This window comes from Pomacea canaliculata, linkage group LG3 (genome assembly GCF_003073045.1).
Source record: "Pomacea canaliculata isolate SZHN2017 linkage group LG3, ASM307304v1, whole genome shotgun sequence".
Taxonomy (NCBI): domain Eukaryota; kingdom Metazoa; phylum Mollusca; class Gastropoda; order Architaenioglossa; family Ampullariidae; genus Pomacea; species Pomacea canaliculata.
Window position 1 is genome coordinate 39,845,111 of NC_037592.1, and position 18,779 is coordinate 39,863,889.

General features: G+C 41.7%; 2 protein-coding genes across 3 annotated transcripts; both read right to left on the minus strand.

Moving 5' to 3' along the window:
- Positions 1–2,054: 2,054 nt before the first annotated feature.
- Positions 2,055–7,865, minus strand: LOC112559678 (stress protein DDR48-like). Its single transcript, XM_025231012.1, has 10 exons — positions 7,860–7,865; positions 7,363–7,464; positions 7,227–7,255; positions 6,717–6,942; positions 6,105–6,347; positions 5,672–5,881; positions 5,316–5,385; positions 4,661–4,888; positions 3,718–4,019; positions 2,055–3,498 (listed from the first exon to the last, which is right to left on the minus strand). Exons 1-10 carry the CDS (start codon positions 7,863–7,865, stop codon positions 3,055–3,057), a joined length of 1,860 nt encoding a protein of 619 aa, XP_025086797.1. The 3' UTR covers positions 2,055–3,054.
- Positions 7,866–11,507: 3,642 nt separating this feature from the next.
- Positions 11,508–17,286, minus strand: LOC112559944 (acid-sensing ion channel 1-like). Of its 2 annotated transcripts, XR_003098445.1 has the most exons (10): positions 17,021–17,286; positions 16,208–16,556; positions 15,092–15,302; positions 14,622–14,720; positions 14,202–14,388; positions 13,899–13,955; positions 13,371–13,527; positions 12,938–13,029; positions 11,961–12,320; positions 11,508–11,757 (listed from the first exon to the last, which is right to left on the minus strand). XR_003098445.1 is itself a non-coding variant. In XM_025231457.1 (9 exons), the coding sequence occupies exons 1-9, from the start codon at positions 17,181–17,183 to the stop codon at positions 12,187–12,189; spliced, it is 1,449 nt and encodes a 482-aa protein (XP_025087242.1). In that variant the 5' UTR covers positions 17,184–17,286; the 3' UTR covers positions 11,508–12,186. The 2 variants fall into 2 exon arrangements, 1 of the variants encoding a protein (XP_025087242.1); XM_025231457.1 differs by having other exon boundaries at positions 11,508–12,320.
- Positions 17,287–18,779: the final 1,493 nt, after the last annotated feature.

Genomic DNA, 18,779 nt, shown 5'->3' on the forward strand with positions numbered 1-18,779 from the left:
ATGATGCTCTAGTTTTGTTTTTCTTATTTTTTCTGAGCAAAAGAAATGAAAGTGACTATAAAGATGACAGAACTAATCAAGCGTCGTTGAAAAGCGCTCACTGCTTTAATTATGCTATGTTTTGTACTAATCGCAGCTTAATAAAGACTAATAAAACTAATTTACAGTCATGTCTTCAAGAAACATTTAAAGTGTGCAGTGTTGCTTGTAAATTATATAAGCAGGCTGAATCGCTCTGCAGAGTATTTTATGATGACAGAGTAGAGCCTTTTGTAGGAAGAGTTGCTCTTGAGAAAATGTATGTTCATGGTACATGGATGCGAGCGCGCGCGCACACACAAACACTCTCGCAAGTGCACGTGGACACACATTTGATGTTACACGCAGATCATTGACTAATTTACTGTATTTCGGATCATCATCATCGTCATCATCAATCCATCCATCCATCCATCAATCATCAATCATCAATCATCATTATTATCATCGTGTTGACGAATGGGTGTGTGAACTGATGTTGATCTTGGCCTATCCATATGCAGCGAGTTTTTAAAACCAATAAGAAGAATATTTAATCAATACACTTCTCAAGTAATTTAATGAATGATGCGATTATTAATAACTAAATTAGTTTTTTTAATTTGCATATCTTTGGCTATGTGAAAATTGTCGCCTTATAGTCGCAAACTATAGCATGAACAGGACAAAGAAGAAGCAAGAGGTAAATAAGATCAGTACCTTTTTTAATGCATTCTTCTTCCAAGTGCCTTGAACAAATCTTTTCTCTCAATGGATTGAAACTTGTGTCTGATCGAGCGGCCTGTAGCATGAATGAGAGCCGCTCGCCACTTGTCTTGATCTGTCGATATTCCTGCTCGCGGAAGCGGAAAAAAGCTTACACCGAACGATTTGATACTTGCAGTTATATTCTACCAGCAGCAGCATCAACCGCCTTTATTGCGTTTCTTTATTGTTGTTACTCTTGCAGACTTTGCTGACATAGCCATTGAAGTCATTCGCTAAACCATGGTAGGCTTAACCGGAAGTTTTGAGCACCCGAGCCTCGTTCTAGCAGTTCAGTGGAAAAAAAATCGTCTGCCAGCTGTCCATGGGATACACGTTCATGGTTCATCGTATGTTAGCAGTTTAATTCTTGATCTTAAGCGCTAAGAGCATGCTCCTTAGGAGTGTAAGTATGCGCTTTACACATTTTGTGTTTATTATTTTACTTTATCGACGCGAATATTTCTTAATGGACCAGAGAGTTACAGGACAGAACACTTGATCGTTACATATATAATACATTCAATATATATATATGTTCCGGCGAAAGCCAGAAAATGGTCAAACTGGGAAGTGTCCGGCCAAATCGGGAAACGGCCAAAGTCGTTGTAAACTGACCGGCCAGTGATTGTGGACTTGGCCGGCAGTTTGTGAAATGGCGTGGGACGACCGGCCAAAGTCAGAAGAAAAGTCGTGGGCAGATTTTGGTAATATTGTATCATTGCATACTTAATATTGATTATAATTATAAATGATCAAATTCATATATAATGTGTAAAGCTTCTAAATCATAGCAAAATATTAATCTCTTATCATTACTTGTTACAACAAGATGAACGTTTGTGACATTTTGAATCACACAACAGTTTGTTATTTCTACATTTGCAGGTAACTTTTATCTGTCAATACAGCGGCGGTGGTTGCTGATTTACTGTTTAAAAAGAAATACAGTCAAAGCTCATTTCCATTCAAAACATTAAGAAGGACTTGAGTTTATTTCTTCTGTATGCACATGAATCTTGGGAGGAGGTCAGTTTGTAGCGCAATAAACCCGGCATAGCCTGACCTGAACATTTTATGGAGAAAGGTCAAAGTGCAGTCAGCAGGAGGTCTCCGTCACTTCCTACCCCGTTAGTTTAACAATGCAATGTTTTTAAAATGAGTAGTATTGCTAGAATGGTGATCTGTTTTAATTTTAATAAATTCAAGATCATAACACTGTCGAATAACAATGGACATTCCCTGAAACATAACGAAATGCGAAGAAGGAATTCATGTTCGACACAAATTTATTTTTATGGTGTAGTCCCCGTGATGATGTTTGTGAGCAAAAGAGCTGCAGTGGTGCAAAAATTGCATAGGACGTGGCCAAAACATGGCTGAAGTCATCAGTAGTACAGAACCAGCTGCAAAAACAGACACATTGTGTCCGACTATTGGCAAATACTATGGACATTGAAACTCTTGATCTGTGGTCAGCGTCCAACAAGTACAACAAATATAAACGAGCATTGCCAACAATACATAGTAATATCAAGCAATGCTGAAAAAGCTGATGTACAGTACTTACAAAGGATTGATAGGAACGGTCAGATGCTTAACATTGACCTCACACACTTGGAAACCAAGGCGGATTTTGAGAGCTATTTAGCGACGAAAAACCTCAATGCTACAACTAAACGCGAACATTTGTTTACACTACAATCACTTTTGCCCCTCTTCAGTATGGTAGACTATTAAATATGGAATAAAATATTACTGGTTCAGTATGCGGTCTCTATAAAAACACATTTTCGTTCCCCCGCCATAACGAATTTAGTTAAAGGTGACTGAGATTATTGTTTAAAAATAAATTGTATGTAAATAAACATTTCTAAAGGAAAATTCGTTGAGAAATTCAATAAATGAATAACAATTTAAATCACAAATAAAGCAGGATTTTTGCTAATATAAACTTTAAAAATTCTAAATTGGAGACTTCAAAAAAGAACTGTATTCCATATATTGAAATGAATGCACGCGACTAAAAAAAAAAAAAGCCCAAAGCAAAGGAAGAAGCAATTAAGAGATGATAGAGTTTGCTGCTAGAGTCTACAATACACTCATATTTGATGCTGAACAATTCTTTCAACACTTGCAAGGGACCATCATTGTGCAGTGTATCTGACAGACATTTCTAGCTATGCCAATGGGAAACAAATTAATCACCTACTAGGAGTTTTGTTTTGTAGGTTAGGGGACTTAACTCGTTTCATTCTTTATTTGTTTTCTTCAACAGCATATTTTCTTTAAAAAACTTAACTGTAATATTTCATGAACATGTTCACTGTTTTCTTTATTGCATGAAAGAGGAAGCTGCCTGTGGGAAAGTGTGGTGGTGGGTGATGGGGAAGGGAGGAGAGAAAGGGAGATAAGTCTACAGGCCGCCTGCAACTGAAGCCAGGGCAAGTTCTTGGCCCCTCGGTGTCTGTCAGCATCCTTCCCGTAGCTGTTGTCCACTCGGTTCTGATCGATATTCAGCAAGTTGAGTCCATTGCGGACGCCTTTTTTCTGCTGCTCGGCGTTGTTCCAGGCGGAGGCCTTCTGGTTACTTTGGCCGCTCCTTGCGTCCGCCCAGTCGCTCTGCTGCGCGTCTCGCGCTGTCTCTGCTGCACGTGCAGCTGCAGCAGTGCGGGAGGCCGCTACGTCACGAACCGTCTGCTTGCCGTCGGATGCCTGCAGGTAAGAAAGGCAAAGGTAAGACGATCTGTGGGCATCTTTGTCGTACCTTTACCGATTATTTATTAAACACACGACGAACGATAGGTCTAGTGTGCATATCAAAGCTGTCCATAGTGTCTATCGATAAAACTCACAGCTGTCCTTCGAACTATCGATAATACCCACAGCTGTTCATCAAACTATCGATAATACCTATATATCGGTTTGACTTACGGCGCGTCCGCTGTCGGTGCGCTTGTTGTTCTTGAAGCCGAACTTATCGAGGTCGTCGTCGCGGTTGAACTTGAGACGCTCGTGGTTGTCGCCGCGCTTGTTGTCGTCGTTGAAGAACTTCTTGAGGACCTGGGTGCCCTGGTTGCTCTTGGCGAACTTCTGCCTGACGTTGTCGCTGAAGCGGACGTTCTCCCCGAAGTCGTTGTTGTTCTCATCCGCCGCCTTGGCTGCTAGCGCCTTGCCCCAGTCACTGCTGGCGGCCTGAGACTGCTGACGAGCATCATTGGACTTGCCAGCGAATCCTTTTACACACACACACACACATACACACGCACACACAGAACAGACATTTTTTTAGCATGCACAGACGAGTAATCCCGCCAATGACTTTTCCTTGAAAACATAGTGTCAATAAAAGTAAATGGAAATATTTTAAAATAATTAACAGCCAGCTCCCCTTGTTTTCTTTCGAACCTGACGATGTCTTAATAAATCAACATGTTTTATTCTTATATGGTCAACTTTGAAATATCCAATCATATGTGCACAAGTTCAGTAAAAATGCAACAAAACTGTGACAGGAATTGTTCCTTAACACCGACATTTTTTCTATGGGGATACAGAAAAATTGCTCGCCTGCCTGCCTGAGGTGGGTGATATAGTAAGAAAAGCGACAGACTCACAAACACACACAGATACACCATAAACACACAGGGACACAAAGTGACCGAAACAGATAAACAAAGACACATCGACCATCCTCAAGATGCTAAAAGTAGATGAAAGTGCGGCTAAACTTACTGACAACGTATCTGTCTCATGGAGTAAATTATGACAAATTGTACTTTCTGTGTTATTGCATAGTGGCAAACATTTCTGTCTATGACCAACCGTTTGTGATAGTGCTGTTTTGACCGTTATAAAAAAGAGCGAAACAGCGTACCTTGGTCGTTGGCGAAAGCCGCTCTGCTGTCTCCGAAGCCCTTGTCACTCTGGGCGGCCAACAGGGATCCATGAAAGTCATTGTTGTTGGATTCTCCAAAGTTGATTCCCCTTTGGCTCTGGAGGTTGTTTGCGGCGCCTTGATTGGAAGACGACCCGTAGTCCTGGGCACCCGTAGCCAGACTCAAGTCACCACTGAAGACGCCGAGTCCACCAAGACCGATACCACCTGCAAGTAAGATGTCACAAGGAGGGTTAATTAGTCACAAAATTAACAAGAAGGGTTCACTGGAAAATGTCAATGAGAGCAAATTGGTCCACACTAAAACGTCACAAGGAGCGCCAGTCATTCCATTGTCACACGTCACAAGGAGCGCCAGCAGTCCATTGTCACACGTCACAAGGCGGTCCAGTAAGTCTACAATACCTAGAGAAATATTTTGTCGTGAAAAAAGAACAGTGAGTCTCGAATGCCTGCAATCACAACTGACAGGAGCACACACAAGCCACATCAACCGATGTATGTGTAACTGTACAAACGAGTTATCGCAATGGCAGGGGTAGGCAAGCAGTCAAAGTTCAAACAGATCAGCAGCTACCTTTAAGAGAAAAAAATATGCATAAAGACACATGAAGCGTGTCATGAGTGGACCTACCCAATCCATTGCCAATGCCCTTGAAAGCCCGTAGCCCGCTGCTTGTACTATCATCCTTCAAGACGTTTTTCTGTAACAGTCACAAGTATGTATGGTCAAAATTGGAAATGTCATATTTTGTCACAACTGTTTAAAAGCTACACTTTACACACATTAATCCACAACACTTGCTTAATCACAAACACTTTTTCGTCCGAAAACAGAAAAAGGAGAGAAAGATGGAGAGGGATGAAGGGTTTACAGTTTGAGGGAAAAACCGTTCCACAAATCTCAAATGCTTGTGCAACAGGATCCAAACACACAGTCTGAACGATGCTCGGCCATCAGTCTCGAGCGGCAGGTGTTGGCACACTTACCTGAGACTGAAGGTTTCCGCCGTTTGCCTCCAGTAGTCCCTTGTCGTTGAGGAGCTGGTTGGTGCCCACCTGGCCGCTGCTGGCTTGCTTTCCATTCCACACTTGGTCGCCGGCGTTGGCCTCGCGACCGAAGCTGTTCTTGGTGGACCCAGCAGCTGCAGCGTCTTGTGCAGCCTGGAGCTGCGTCCAGCTGCCTGCTGGTTGGCGCTGCTACCTGCTGTCGACCATTTCTTGGCGTTACGGTTGTAGGAGGACCTGAAGCACAAACCGTCGGCGTTATCCTTCTGGAAACGGTGCTCGTGCCATACATCTATTTCTAACATCGAGGTCCAGTTAGCAGCACACAATGACTTCTACTATACAGAAGACCAACTATCTAATGCGTTTGCATGTGTGTGCGTGTATTATTTGTGTGTGTGTGTGAGCATTTGACGTACGCGCGGTCGTAGTCGTTGTCGATGTTGTTGACCTTGTTGTCCTGCGAGATGACGACGCCACCAGTCTTGGTGTCTTCAGTGTCGAAGCTCTTGTCGTAAGCGTAGTCGGCCTTGTCCTTCGCACGGTTACCGTCGTTGAAGTCAGTGTTCGCTGTCCAGGACTGGTCCTTCACATCGCTTTGCCAAGACGAACCCGCGCGGTCAACCTGTGGAACTGAGCTTTTAGAGTTTTTGTCGAACTTTAATTTGGATAAGAATTTAAGTTACCATTAAATATTACGAAAACATTTAACGTCAACGATTCTAAGGATAGACGGACGAGAAAAGGACAAAAGGGATTGATATTTTCAGTGAAGGTACATTTAACACTGTAACTGTCATCGTGGACTGTCAACGGAAGTGAAATGTAGTGTTGGAAAATTGCGGTAAGTAACTGATTTTCCATCGTGACCATTGCATGATCTTTTGAAGTTCTGAACTCGTTATATTTAACAATAACTTATTCATGTCCTTACGGTCGTCAGTTTATTATGAGCTATTCTGGACTCATTATGTGGGCTCAAAATGGAGAGTTCCTCGTGTCTGCACGCCTCCTTATATCACCTTACCAGGTTACTCTTTGCAGCAGCTGATGCCTTTTTCGCGGCTTTATCTGCAGCACTTGCAGCATTGTCGCGGCTGTTGCTTTTCTGGGCGTAGTCGCTGGCGGTATCGAACGCGGAGCTGGAGGCCTTGTTGGCGCTGTCGCTTCTGATGCTATTGACGCGGCCAATGTCCTTTGCTTTCAGCATCTGACAGCTGTCCAGAGGCTTGAAGCTGCGACCAGTCGCCCAGCTGTTTCAGAAATACGTCCCAAGCAAGAAAACACAATGAATACATTAAAACCGCCATTTTTTCGGTGGTTTTACACTCTTTACGACTGATAACGATCTGACTTGCACCTAAGGGTTGGCTTTCACCGATTAGTATATTTTATTGTTCTAAAAATAATTCTGTGATCGTAATTGTGGGCTACGTTTTTAGTATCTAGTTTATCAGCTGATCTACTAAGTCGACACATGTTTCATTGAACATGAATAAATTCTTAAGGACTAACTCCGAGGTAATCTTACCTCTACTTCATGACTACGGCCTCTTGTGGAAGAGTCTGAGTGTAAACACAGGTCAAGAAGTCATACTATTTCTTTGTTATTTCCCGTCCCGTTTGTTTTCAGATCCTTCAGTTTGTTCAATACGATCACTGATGTCGCTCACCTTGTTCTTCAGACCCTTTTCAACATCAAAGGTGGAACCGCCCAAGGGCAGATAGACGGCCAAGATCTCAGTGCAGAGGCACAGCAAGGCAAGAACAAGAGGCTGCAAGAGGGAAAGGGTTAAAGGTTTTGTCATAACAGGCGAGCAAGAAAGATAAACGCAAAATGAAGGGCTGTACAAAGCAATAACAAGAAAAAGATGGGGAAAGAAAGAGAAACTACAGGAAGAAAAAAAAAAAGAGATAAAAGACAGACAGGAGGTTAACAACAAAAATATTCTTTAAAAAACAAACTTTGTTCGTCCTCGCCACCTAGTTCGGAATGAGCTGCTCGGAATTTATTTAACATCTTGAAGACAATAAAATATAAGACTATAATTAGTGATTGTACAGTTGTCTTACTTTTTTTTTCTTTTCTGTTAAGCCAGATTAACATTATCTTAAGTCCATCGAGTTGTTTATTGCACATCAGTGATTGTACCCGTGGGTTAGCCCTTACCTTCATCCTCACTCAGGTCAGCCTTCCAGAGAAAACAACCGACCGACAACTGCGAACAGACGCGCGGGGGGAGTGACCTCGCCTTATAAATGGCGGCACACGTGGCCATAATGTTTTAATCTCGACTATAAATGTGGGCGGCAAGATCACTGCCTAGCCGATTTTTTTTTACTATTTTGCACGAAAGTGCGTGTAAACGTTTGAGACTCAAGGAGTGCGATGAAATCTGAGGGGAGTGACCTCCCGTTTTATCCCGACTACAAAGTTGAGGGGTAAGATCATTGGCAGACGCGTTTTTATTATTTTACGGAAGTGTATGTAAACCTTCCATATGCACGTAGCTGTAAATAGAATTCAAAAAAGAAAGCTAACGGACTAAGAGGGTGAGTAAGGACTCGAACCAGTCTAATCAGCAGTCAGACGTCAGCTGTTGCTGAACCGCCAAACATGATGCAGCCAAGCTGGGTACAGGAAGTATTTTGAATGGAGTTTTGATCATGTTACAATAAGATGATATCTTTTTCAGCTTTCTAGTGTGGTTTTCTTGGATTTGATGTGCTTGTGGTGGTTGTTGTACGGAGCTGCACTTTTTTCTGATGTCATCTGCATCGTGTTTGTTTACCTGCCTGGGGCTGTTTATTTATTCCTTGGCTGACATCAACTCTCTCATCGCCGTTAAACCTTTCTGGCTAGGCCATCACAGTTTCTTCATTTTTACAAAGTGCCTCTGGAACAGACTTGACATCAGAGCCAGTCAGGCGTCTCAACATAATATCTTGCTAAAATTCTTAAAAAAACATTGTTGATGTCATTAAACGAACAATAAACAATAAACTCGGGTGTCTTCATGCAACACTCATTTGAAACTTTTGCGTTATTCTTTCAGGAAATGAAAACGCTCGATGGTGTTGTGACCAGGTTACTATCGTCTACTAAATTAAATTTGTCAAGGTTCGTATCATCAGTTTATAGTATATTTGTTGTCATTTTGTTTCTTTGCTCTCTAGAAATTGTCTCCACGTCCTTTTTGTTTTTGACTTGGAGGCAGCAGCAGTAATCAGTGTGTGTGAATGAATGGAAAAGGACCTCGGAGGAAATCCCTGCCTGTCAGTTTTGTGAATATCCAGGAAGAAATATTGAGAAGAAACCTAGATCCCACGACCTTCACCACTATTCAACTGCGCCGCTCCTAACACATCAAACAAGTGAATAAAACAGTAACTTTATGGCGGCCACAATTATAGAGATTACGAGAGAGGGGAGGAGTAGGGGGAGGAGGGCAGGAGGGTCTTGGGTTTGGCCAGACACTGCACACGGATCTCGTGTGGACCAAAACAAACCTCATCCCCAGGGGAGCACAACTCTAGCTCAACCTCACATTAACACTTAGTTCCGAGCCATTAAGTGAGATCAGAAGAGCAGCACGGCAACCATACTGCAGCGCGTTTGAAGCTGAATATTTTAATAACTTTCTATCCCTCCAAAAAAGAATATTTTTACATATATCTGCCTACTCTGCTCTTGCACATATCTACCAAATGTTTGGGAAATAGACGAAGAATAGTTGTGGTATGCAGATTACTTTTTTTTTTGCTTCACACTTACATGTAGTTATTGTCTCCCCTAGCTTCTTTCATCCTCTTTTCTGAGATCCAATCCTCCCTTCGACTCCAAGTAAGCGATTCTAAAGGTAATGTTAGAAGGATTGTATTTCATCGGAGTATCTAAATGATAAACGACTGTTCCCTTCAAATTGGAGTCTCCGAGGACGTACGCACCATTGTTCCCGAAGAAGCATTTATCTCGATTTTAATAGAAATAGGGCCATACAGTGCAAATGAATATTTTCTCCAGCTGTTGTCATGATAAAAACTGCAAACAGCAATTTCGGTATAAAACATGTGTAAAAGTGCAAATAAGATTATTTCAAGATTATTTTTTGTAAAGTCGTGTTGTGTCATCATTATTATTCAGTGTACATAAAGATATTCGACAATCAGACCTTTGATGTTCATTCATATCGAAGGCCGTCTGTACTTTTACTTTCTGTAAAACAAAAATTATGAAAGCAATCAAAGACAGGGAGAGGTTAGGGACCCGATTAAAAGAAGAAAGCACGGAAAAGACACAAAATGAATTCTAAAGCGTCAATCTACAAAAAGAAATGAAGGATAGCGTACTGACTTGATTCAAACAACAAACATCCATCTTAACCCGCTGCACTGCCAAACCGTTAACTCTCCAAAGTCTCTTGTTTTAGGTCTTTCTAAATGCCATCAAACGTTTGATAAAGTTTGGCCGAGTTCTTTGTGTGAGGGTCACAGGAATTTAATGGTTTAGGAGCGAAAGTTCGGGGCATTGACACCTTAGTGAAGGTTTAGCTAAGTCAGGATTTGTTTGCCAATACCATGAGACTTTGGTCCAGATTCGTTTTCCAGTACAATGGAACTTTCTGGCCATTTGGGGGTTTGATGCTTGGGTACAATGTCTGGTTAAGAACGACATGTAGGACAGACACTGGCTGTATATTCATAGAAGGCATTTAGCTAACCCCAGAAACAAAAGAATTATTGCCTACAGTTCAGTCTTGGTTGGTTTTTCCTTACGACACTTACTTCAAAAGGGATTTCACGCTGTTTTTTCACGACTGGTCGGTAATAGGGTTTGTGGCATCAGGAACCTAGATTTAATTTTTCCTCAAAGAAGAAAAAAAGGTGTGCTGTGTGCACTATTAGAGAATTATGGGAATCATTTTGTAAATGCTGGCTAAAAGACGAGGTATATCAGAAAAATCATGCGAAGCTCAGCACAAACTACTATTTTATAAAGTCTAAGCGAGCCAGTCCTCTGGTTTCTCGAGAGACAAACCTACAATCATCGTATATAGAAAAGGTCAAAAGTCAAGGAATTGCTGAACAGCAATGATACGCTTACATATGATGGGAATATTTCATATCTCAGTATTAACTATTTATGGGAATGGCATCTCTCGCAGAAGTGTATCTCGAGAACAAAAGAGGTTCGTTCATTCAGATTAGGACAAAAAAAATATTGTATTTAATTAAATCATTCAAGAAGAACCAATGCTGTCTGGTAGACCTTTAAGGTACTCAAAGGAAAAAAAAAAGCATCGTGAAAACTGCATGGAAAAAGCAAAGGGAGATAATAAATATGGTCTGAAGATATTACGAGGGGACATAACTCAGCAACCGAATTTTTTGTTACCACACAAATAAAGCTAATGTGCCTATGAGAAGAGGGGAAAACACCTGCGGAAATCATAAAAAGGAGAGAGGAAATAGTTTTCAGAGGAAGTGTGTAGAAATGTCAAAAGAAAGCTTGAAAAGAAGACCCCCCCCCCTAAAAAAAACCCAACCAAATATGGGTGAAATAAATGTTAAACCCCTTCTTTTCAAGTGGGTGGTCTTTTATAATACTGAACACATCAGCATTCAACGACAGACAGACAAACAGAGAGAGAGACAGAGGAGAGAGAGAGCGAAAGAAAGAGAAAGAAAGAAAGAAAATAATACTGTAGACTGGGTTAATTATTTTCCAAGAGGCCGCCTTTAAGTTGATTCCATACAGCAAGTCGGAACGTATAAGTACGATTTGTCCTTATCATATATTAAGTTGTGTCTCTTATCTTTCTATGCACATAAAACAATTCAGAAATGCCGTGAAGCATCTAAAGCACAAACAATAATAACATAACAAACAAGTTATGGCAAACCACAAGCGCGGACCTTTATTAACCGGAAGCTACATAAATTCTGCAGTTCAATGTTTACGTCTGTGTAGTGTTCATACCGGATCTTAAATGCTATCTTTGGTGCCCCTGCACATACTAGAATTCCTTGCAGCAGAACACGCGAAGACTGAAGACGAGAGCCTCTGTCTAAAACAAGAAGTGGAGAAATGTCATCAATTTTTTACCTTCCATTGTGTTTTTAAGAAACAGGTGAGCGAGTATATTTCAGCAGAAGTGAGGAAGGAGAGATAATGAGTCAGTAGAGGAAAGTAGGGAACAGTATGTAATAATAATAATGTCCGCACGATCATAGCCTACTTGTTCGAGATGGTAGATGCACCAGTCCGTACCTAAGGGAGCAGGGAACAAACGGCCTCTGTATACAGGACAGTTCGCCACAGGCACTGCATCAGCAAAGCTCTCCACATGTCACATGGTAGGCACAAACAGTAAATTTAGCACAAACAAGCAAGGAAAACATCCCCGAAGGATCTGTGGAGCATCATCAACATGTCATGCACTCCGAGTTTCCTGTGGAGCATCTTGAATGTTTGGTGTCTACTGGAGGGCGGGAGGCTAACCCTTGGCCCTAAAGCCTGGGATGAGGCTGCAAAGACATCTGCAGACGAAAAGAAGCCCCACCTCCAGCAGCTCGATAACAGACAAGAAGCTGGCACCCATGCACAGGCCCATGTGTCCTCCAACGTCCCCTGCACCGTCAACAAAATTATTGCCGGGTTATGGCCTGAAATTTGAATGTCAGAATCTACACCCGTAAAACTATACAAGGCTGGATTCTGCTTAAACAGAACCAGGAGACGTTAGATCATCCTTTAGAAAATAAACCAAAAAAGCACGGAAAACTGAAAAGTCTTATGCTGCTAAAAAAGTTAAAAGGAATTTGTAAAATAGCGCGTTTCAAATATTTCATGCAACCTAAGAATACAAATAAAGCAAATGACATTCATGCAACTATTACTTACCAGATAATTTTAGTTGATGCGAAATAATAAATCTTGAAAAGAAAGGTTTCGCAGCCAGCATATTATTTACATGACCAAACAAATGTTAAGATAATCAATAAATGTTAAAAAAAACTCTGCATATATTTCACAAAAAATGGCAAAAAAAAAATCAAGTAACCCAGTGTTTATGTCAAATATATTCAACATCTCAAATCATGCTTTAAAGTTCGAACAGCTGGTCTTGTTATAAGGCTGTAATGGGAAAAGTACTCACCAAAGATAGCATACATAGTTAGCTTTATGAACAAGACTGAACATAATATAACATATTATGGTAATTTAAAGTCCGAAGTTTTACTTACCCAAGATACTCATCACTGTCATTTCCTCTTTCTGGTAGATTTCGCTCTCAGTCAAAGTTTCGTAATGTATCTCCAGATGGATGAAGTTGTCTCTGGGGAAGAGGCATGTTCTATTAAAATAAGGACAAGTGCTTCCACAACTCTATCAGGTCCACTTAGAAACTGAGTGTATTGACAGTGTAGCAGGACAAAACATAAGAGATAAACTTGTTAAAGGTCTAGTGGGGTTAAATGATACTTTCCTATTTGATACAATAGAGAAGTCTGTCAGATAGCGTCTTGCAGCAATAATATCTGAAACACTCATCGAAACATGAAACGCGAGCAGGTCCAGCTTCCGTGAACTTTGCCCTCGCCAGTTCTGCTGTATAAGACCTAACATGACAGACATGAAAGACAAGGTCCAGACACAGAAAAATCACGACGGTCATACCTTATGGAAGCCTTCTTCTTTATGATGCTGGAGTTGATCAGCTGCTTTACCACGAAGGTGGATGCCAGAACCGTTGACGACAGAGAAGACAAGTAGTGGACCTCTTCACACGGGGTAGAACAGTTACAGTTTTCATTGTCCTCCATGGATATTTGTTCTGGGTAGGACAGAATAGGTGTTCTGCTGAACATGATGTGGCTCCAGTCGGTTAAAACAGTGTGTTGACAGGAAGTTATGACCAGAGAGGGATATATCAGAAGAAAGGAAAAGAAATATGGACAACGGAGAAGACAAAAGGAACTGCATAACAAAAAACAAAATTTTCAAAAGATCACTCCCTGCTGACGCTTGAATCCACGAGAACTTTTACAGGCCTGCACAACTACTCAAAAATCTAAGAAATGTATGTACTGCATCAAGAAATGATGTGTCTTAAAGTGCCCTGGGACTAATATAATAATTATATACAGATTTACTATCAGTTAGTACATTTGCTCATTCTGTGGCTACCTGGGTGTTTGAATATACCTGAGTAAGGAAGGTAGCACTCTTCCAGGTCGTCGATTGAACAGAGCGGATCATCACCTGCAGAAAAATAATTTTCTTCCCCCTTAACGACTAAATTTTTTTCGACAGCCTTTTCCAGCTAATATTGGGCTTAACAGCTTACATAAGAACAGAGGGACGTTTTGCATTTGACTGAAAATTTTTTAAGTTGATTAATTAATTTTATTCAGTGATTAACGCAGAGTCTTATTCTCAAGTCTGATCTCAAATGCCAGGCTTAAATACCACGCCAAAACCCAAGCTGTGTAAATAATTCAAACATACCCTGTTCAAAAAAGTATCTGCAGCCACATTGTTTAGCCATTCTTCCGGCAAAACAGTTCTGCCAGCAGGCGCTTTTCGTGTAAGAGTAATTCTGATACCGGGTCAAAGGTGACTTGTAGTCGTCCCTTTTGGTGTCCAGACAATATGACTGCCCAAAAGCTTTGAACGGTGGCGGCAGTCTGCGGATCTGCAGAAAGAAAATTTGAAACATTAAAATCTTTTTTTCTTTGGTTTTCAGATGGACTCTTTTGGTTATATTACTATGTCGTTTTACGCGTCCTTCCTTTTCTCTGAACGCCCAAATTCACAAATGTAAGAGAGAGAAAACGAACAAATGTCCGTTCGTTCGTACATTTGTCTTTCGCAAACCAAACAATAACCTAACATTTCAAAGTCGTACTGTTCCAAAATACAACATACCTTCTCCCGCCTCATAGCGACAGCCGTGAAGGTACCTGGCCCAACCACGATACCCTTATTTATTAAAAGGGGTACCTCTTCTGGCTCGTGAAACAGTACCTGATGAAGCAGCAAAAGCGTTTTCATGTGAAATTTGCTATCTGGCTTGCCTCCATTTTATAAAGGGGAATAAACTGACAAACTTGATCGCAATATCTATGAATAGTTGCTGTTTGTATTTAATTTTATCATCCAATTTTACAACCTTTTACAAAATATAAAAAGGGTTAATATAATGAATATTTTCAAAATAATCTTAGCATTTGCTGACAAATTCTAAAATTCTCATTCTAACAAAACAGCGTTGCTCATGTAACGAAAGGTGACGCCTACACACTACAGACCTTCGTCTCACCATGCTCCCAACTCAATCTCGCAATTTCTCGCGAAGCGCCGTTTCTTTGCACAGCGCGACGTACGAGGACACAAACCTTTACCCCTGCGATGCTAAACTTTGAGTAGTAGGATTTATCCTGCTCGATGTTGAGTAGCAGTTGCAGTCCACTTGTGTGTCTGGAGTCCGTGGCATTGAAGCGGTCGCCGCTAAGGTGAGAGTTGAAGGTGAAGCAGAAGCCAAGGTCGGTTAGTGTACGATGGAACAGGAGGTCACACGCTATGGGCTGCGTCTTCCAGATACAGACCCTGCAGCACGAGGGTTGTGACGTCAGACAGGTGTAGGTTACGTGACACGACCGAAACTGTTATGTCACTCGCCAAGCCAAGGGTGACTATAACCTCGCACCACGGTCGTGTATAGGTGGACTGCCGAGACCAACGATTAGCCTCTTGGGAAGTTCTCCTCTGTTAGTCTCGTATTACTGGACTGCTGGCAGACGATTTTTTTCCAGTTAACTACTAAAACGAGGCAGGTTTGTACAAAGCTTCCGGTTTACTCACATTTATTGCTTAGGCTCGCCGAGACTAACAACGGAGAACTTCGCAAGAAGCTAAGCGTTGGTCTCGGCAGACAGACAGCAGTCCACCTACACACGTCCGTTATCAAACTGAGAGCCTATTAGAGAAAAGTATAATGTGTTTGGTGGAGGAAGGGGAGAGCAGAAAGTAGAGGAAAATATTTTGCTGTCTGAAATAGTGTCACTTCCCTCGAGACATGGTCAACATGACTGTACTATTTAATTAATAGGTCGTCTACATGCTTTTTAACACTAAAATGTCATAAAATGTCCCGTTTCACGTCGCTAAACTATCCCTTGAGATGCTGAATAAAGCAACAGACCTACCTTGCCAGACATAAAGGTTAAAATGTGTTTTTAAGAAGAATGCAAACAGTTTGTAGACGACAGGAAAAGGATTTGTAGTAATTAGATATTATACGGTAGCTCCCATCTTTCCGCTAGAGAATTTGTTGTACTTTAAAAAATAACAGTTATTGCAAATTCAAATCCCACATATATTCAAATCAGCAGATAATAAAAGAAAGATGGTGGAATTATCAATTGCTCCTTACACAAATTAAAAGAAGCGCATATGTCCATAGCCATATGTACTTTTAAAAAGAAGTACGGAAAAAAAAATGTTATACTGACATGAACAAGTCGTTTAGTTTGTGAGAGGCGTTCACTGCAATCTCCATCAAACGTTCGCCTGTGAGAGGAAACTGGTCACGTGGCACTGGTGGAAGATCCACGACCTTCGCTAGAGATTTGATCGCGCTCAAATTGCGAAGCAAATCCACAACACGTGGATCGTTGCGCGGGACTCTTTCTCGATGAAACTGATTCAGGTTGCAAATGGTGACGGCTGGAAACGGAAGCGAATCCCTGACATGCGCATTAACGATAGTGACGAAGGGTCGGGACGCGTAGCGCTCGACATGAAAGTAAATGAGTAGGAAGAGGCTGCTTGCCATGGAGCACCAGCAGGGACCAGATACCTCTGTAACAACCACAAGTGTCTCAACAATGGTGCACCGAGTGTCGTCGTCGTCGTCGTCATTATGACAAGCCACCCCCCACCCCGTCAAGTCAACTACTTGCTCAAATTCTAAAAGACAAGGTCGAGGGGAAATAAGAACTGTTAATTTTAATACTTCAGATCAATTGTTGCCAGTTAATGCAAAAATGATAAAATCGTCCAAATTAAAGAATATAAATCATTTTTTCCCCTCTAAAGCAAAGGCGACACGCTTTTCTTTCTGCCTCCTTCTGACTTTCTTTTTAGCGACATTTTATTTTAAGTCGTTGCACCTTCACTTTGGAGGAAGTCCCATGTCATAGTCTTTGTCTAATCAATTCTACTACCATGTCCTTCTGTCAAGTCAGTGGGACGAGAAAACTCGCCTGTCTGTCACCAGAGGAAACAATCCGAGTTGTTGTCAGAGCCTGGCACACATGACTTACCTTCTGCAGTGGTAGTCGTAGGGCTGCTCGCCCAGGTGTGAGATTCCATGAATTGTCGCACTGCTGGTGTAGTGGCAGAGAAGTCCTTTAGTCTTGAGTTGTTTTCGCTGGCTTTCTCTGCTGCCATTGTTTCCTTTGAACCATGAAAGTCTTGAAGGCTCATCTCTGAAAACAACTCACATACTGCGGCAGAAGAGAGTGTGAGCAGCAGCCCGCCCCCACCACCGATTTCTTTTTTACAAATTTTGGTTGTTGGATAATCTGGACTAGGTCACTGAAGTCACTTAATGAAAAACAGAAAAAAGGCTTTAGAACTAGTTTTCAAATTATTTTTAGGACATTGAAAGCAATAATAAGTATTTATATTCAGCTGGTGGGTCATAAACAAGAGTTGGTGTATATTTTCTGAATAGAGCGAATTTTCATTTTCAGTCAAGCCGTGAACACAAAGCGAAATCTTCGATCTGTGCTAAGCCGCGGCCATGGAATGAATAAATAATTAATAAAAACAACTGTCTTTTTCTTCTACTATTACGTGTACGATTATCATGAATCCACGAACATTTAAAATGCACCATCCATTTTTTTACGAAAAAAATGCCAGAAAATCTCTTTTTGTAAACTCAACCCATTACCCAGAAATCACTGCAGGTATCTAACAGGACACAATCACCAACCTGTGTGCCGTGTGATGGCAGGAAGCTGAGAGACATCAATCCTTGGGAGCAGACAACATGTTGACAGCCGCTGTTGTCTGGACTGTGGACAGACGGTTATCGATCTGCTCCATCCGGTCGTCACACCTCGTTTGTTTACAACCCATCCAAAAACATGAAGCATTGGGAGAGCTGCAGAGACTCTGCAGGGAATCCGCAATCAGAAGGACGTGGCATTTTGAGTCTGGTTTCCTGTATGGCATACACGTGGCATACACGTCCTGCAGTTGGCAGCATAAAAAAGTAGCAGACTGGACTAATTGCATTTGCAGTTGTTGCGCACATCTGGAAAGAGATCACACTATCAGAAAGGTCGTCTACTGACCTTTTTCGATCGCTGGGGAGTGAGGAATAGAGACCAGTCTTTCTAGGGGCAGTTTTGTTTTGTTTTTAGGGTAGTGCCAATCTTCTGTCTCTTACCTCTTTACCTTTGCCCACGCCTCTTTGGAATCAGGCACCCACTCCCGACTTTCAGTTCGACTAGGGAAAGTTTGGTGCGCCTTACAGATATCGAACCGACGGGCTACTGGGATTCGGACTACTTTCATGCCCTTGAATGGATGCGCCTTTGTACTATGAATCCGCCCAGCTATGAATCCGCCCAGACCTCGTCTCGTTCTTAACCTGCCGTCCCAATCGACAGAACTTCAAAACCTGAAAAGATAAGTTATGACAATCCTTTCTCTTCACGATTTAATGACATGAGATAAAGCTCTCCAACGCCTCACCGAAGGTGGGAAAAATTAGTGTTTTACGCCGAGCCAACAAGGCAAGGTAAACAACCCTTTAGACAGATGCCACAGAGAATGAACAGCGTGCCTGAGACGAGAACTGAACCCAGGACAGCCAACCTTCACTGTATTGGTGACAGGTGCTAGCCGTTGCGCCATCAGACCGCCTGAAAAGTTCGGAGGACGATCTTTCTTTACCTTTAGGGAAAAAAGCCATGAATTGTTAAGTGAAATTTTACGCTATGATGCTTAAGGAGAGATTTAGTGTGGTCATTCAACACATGCTCTCATTTCTTTTTAATTTAGGCGATC

What these genes read in the sequence shown, in the direction of transcription:
- LOC112559678 (XM_025231012.1), bottom strand. An exon ending in CAAGAGGCCGTAGTCATGAA is followed by an intron (nt 6,943 to 7,226) that starts GTAGAGGTAAGA and finishes TTTCTGAAACAG; the next exon opens with CTGGGCGACTGGTCGCAGCT. An exon ending in GCGGAAACCTTCAGTCTCAG is followed by an intron (nt 5,386 to 5,671) that starts GTAAGTGTGCCA and finishes TGACTGTTACAG; the next exon opens with AAAAACGTCTTGAAGGATGA.
- LOC112559944 (XM_025231457.1), bottom strand. Translation starts at nt 17,183, where the DNA reads ATGAGCCTTCAAGACTTTCATGGTTCAAAGGAAACAATGGCAGCAGAG. An exon ending in AAACTAAACGACTTGTTCAT is followed by an intron (nt 15,303 to 16,207) that starts GTCAGTATAACA and finishes CTCGTGCTGCAG; the next exon opens with GGTCTGTATCTGGAAGACGC. An exon ending in GTGCTACCTTCCTTACTCAG is followed by an intron (nt 13,528 to 13,898) that starts GTATATTCAAAC and finishes TGTCCTACCCAG; the next exon opens with AACAAATATCCATGGAGGAC.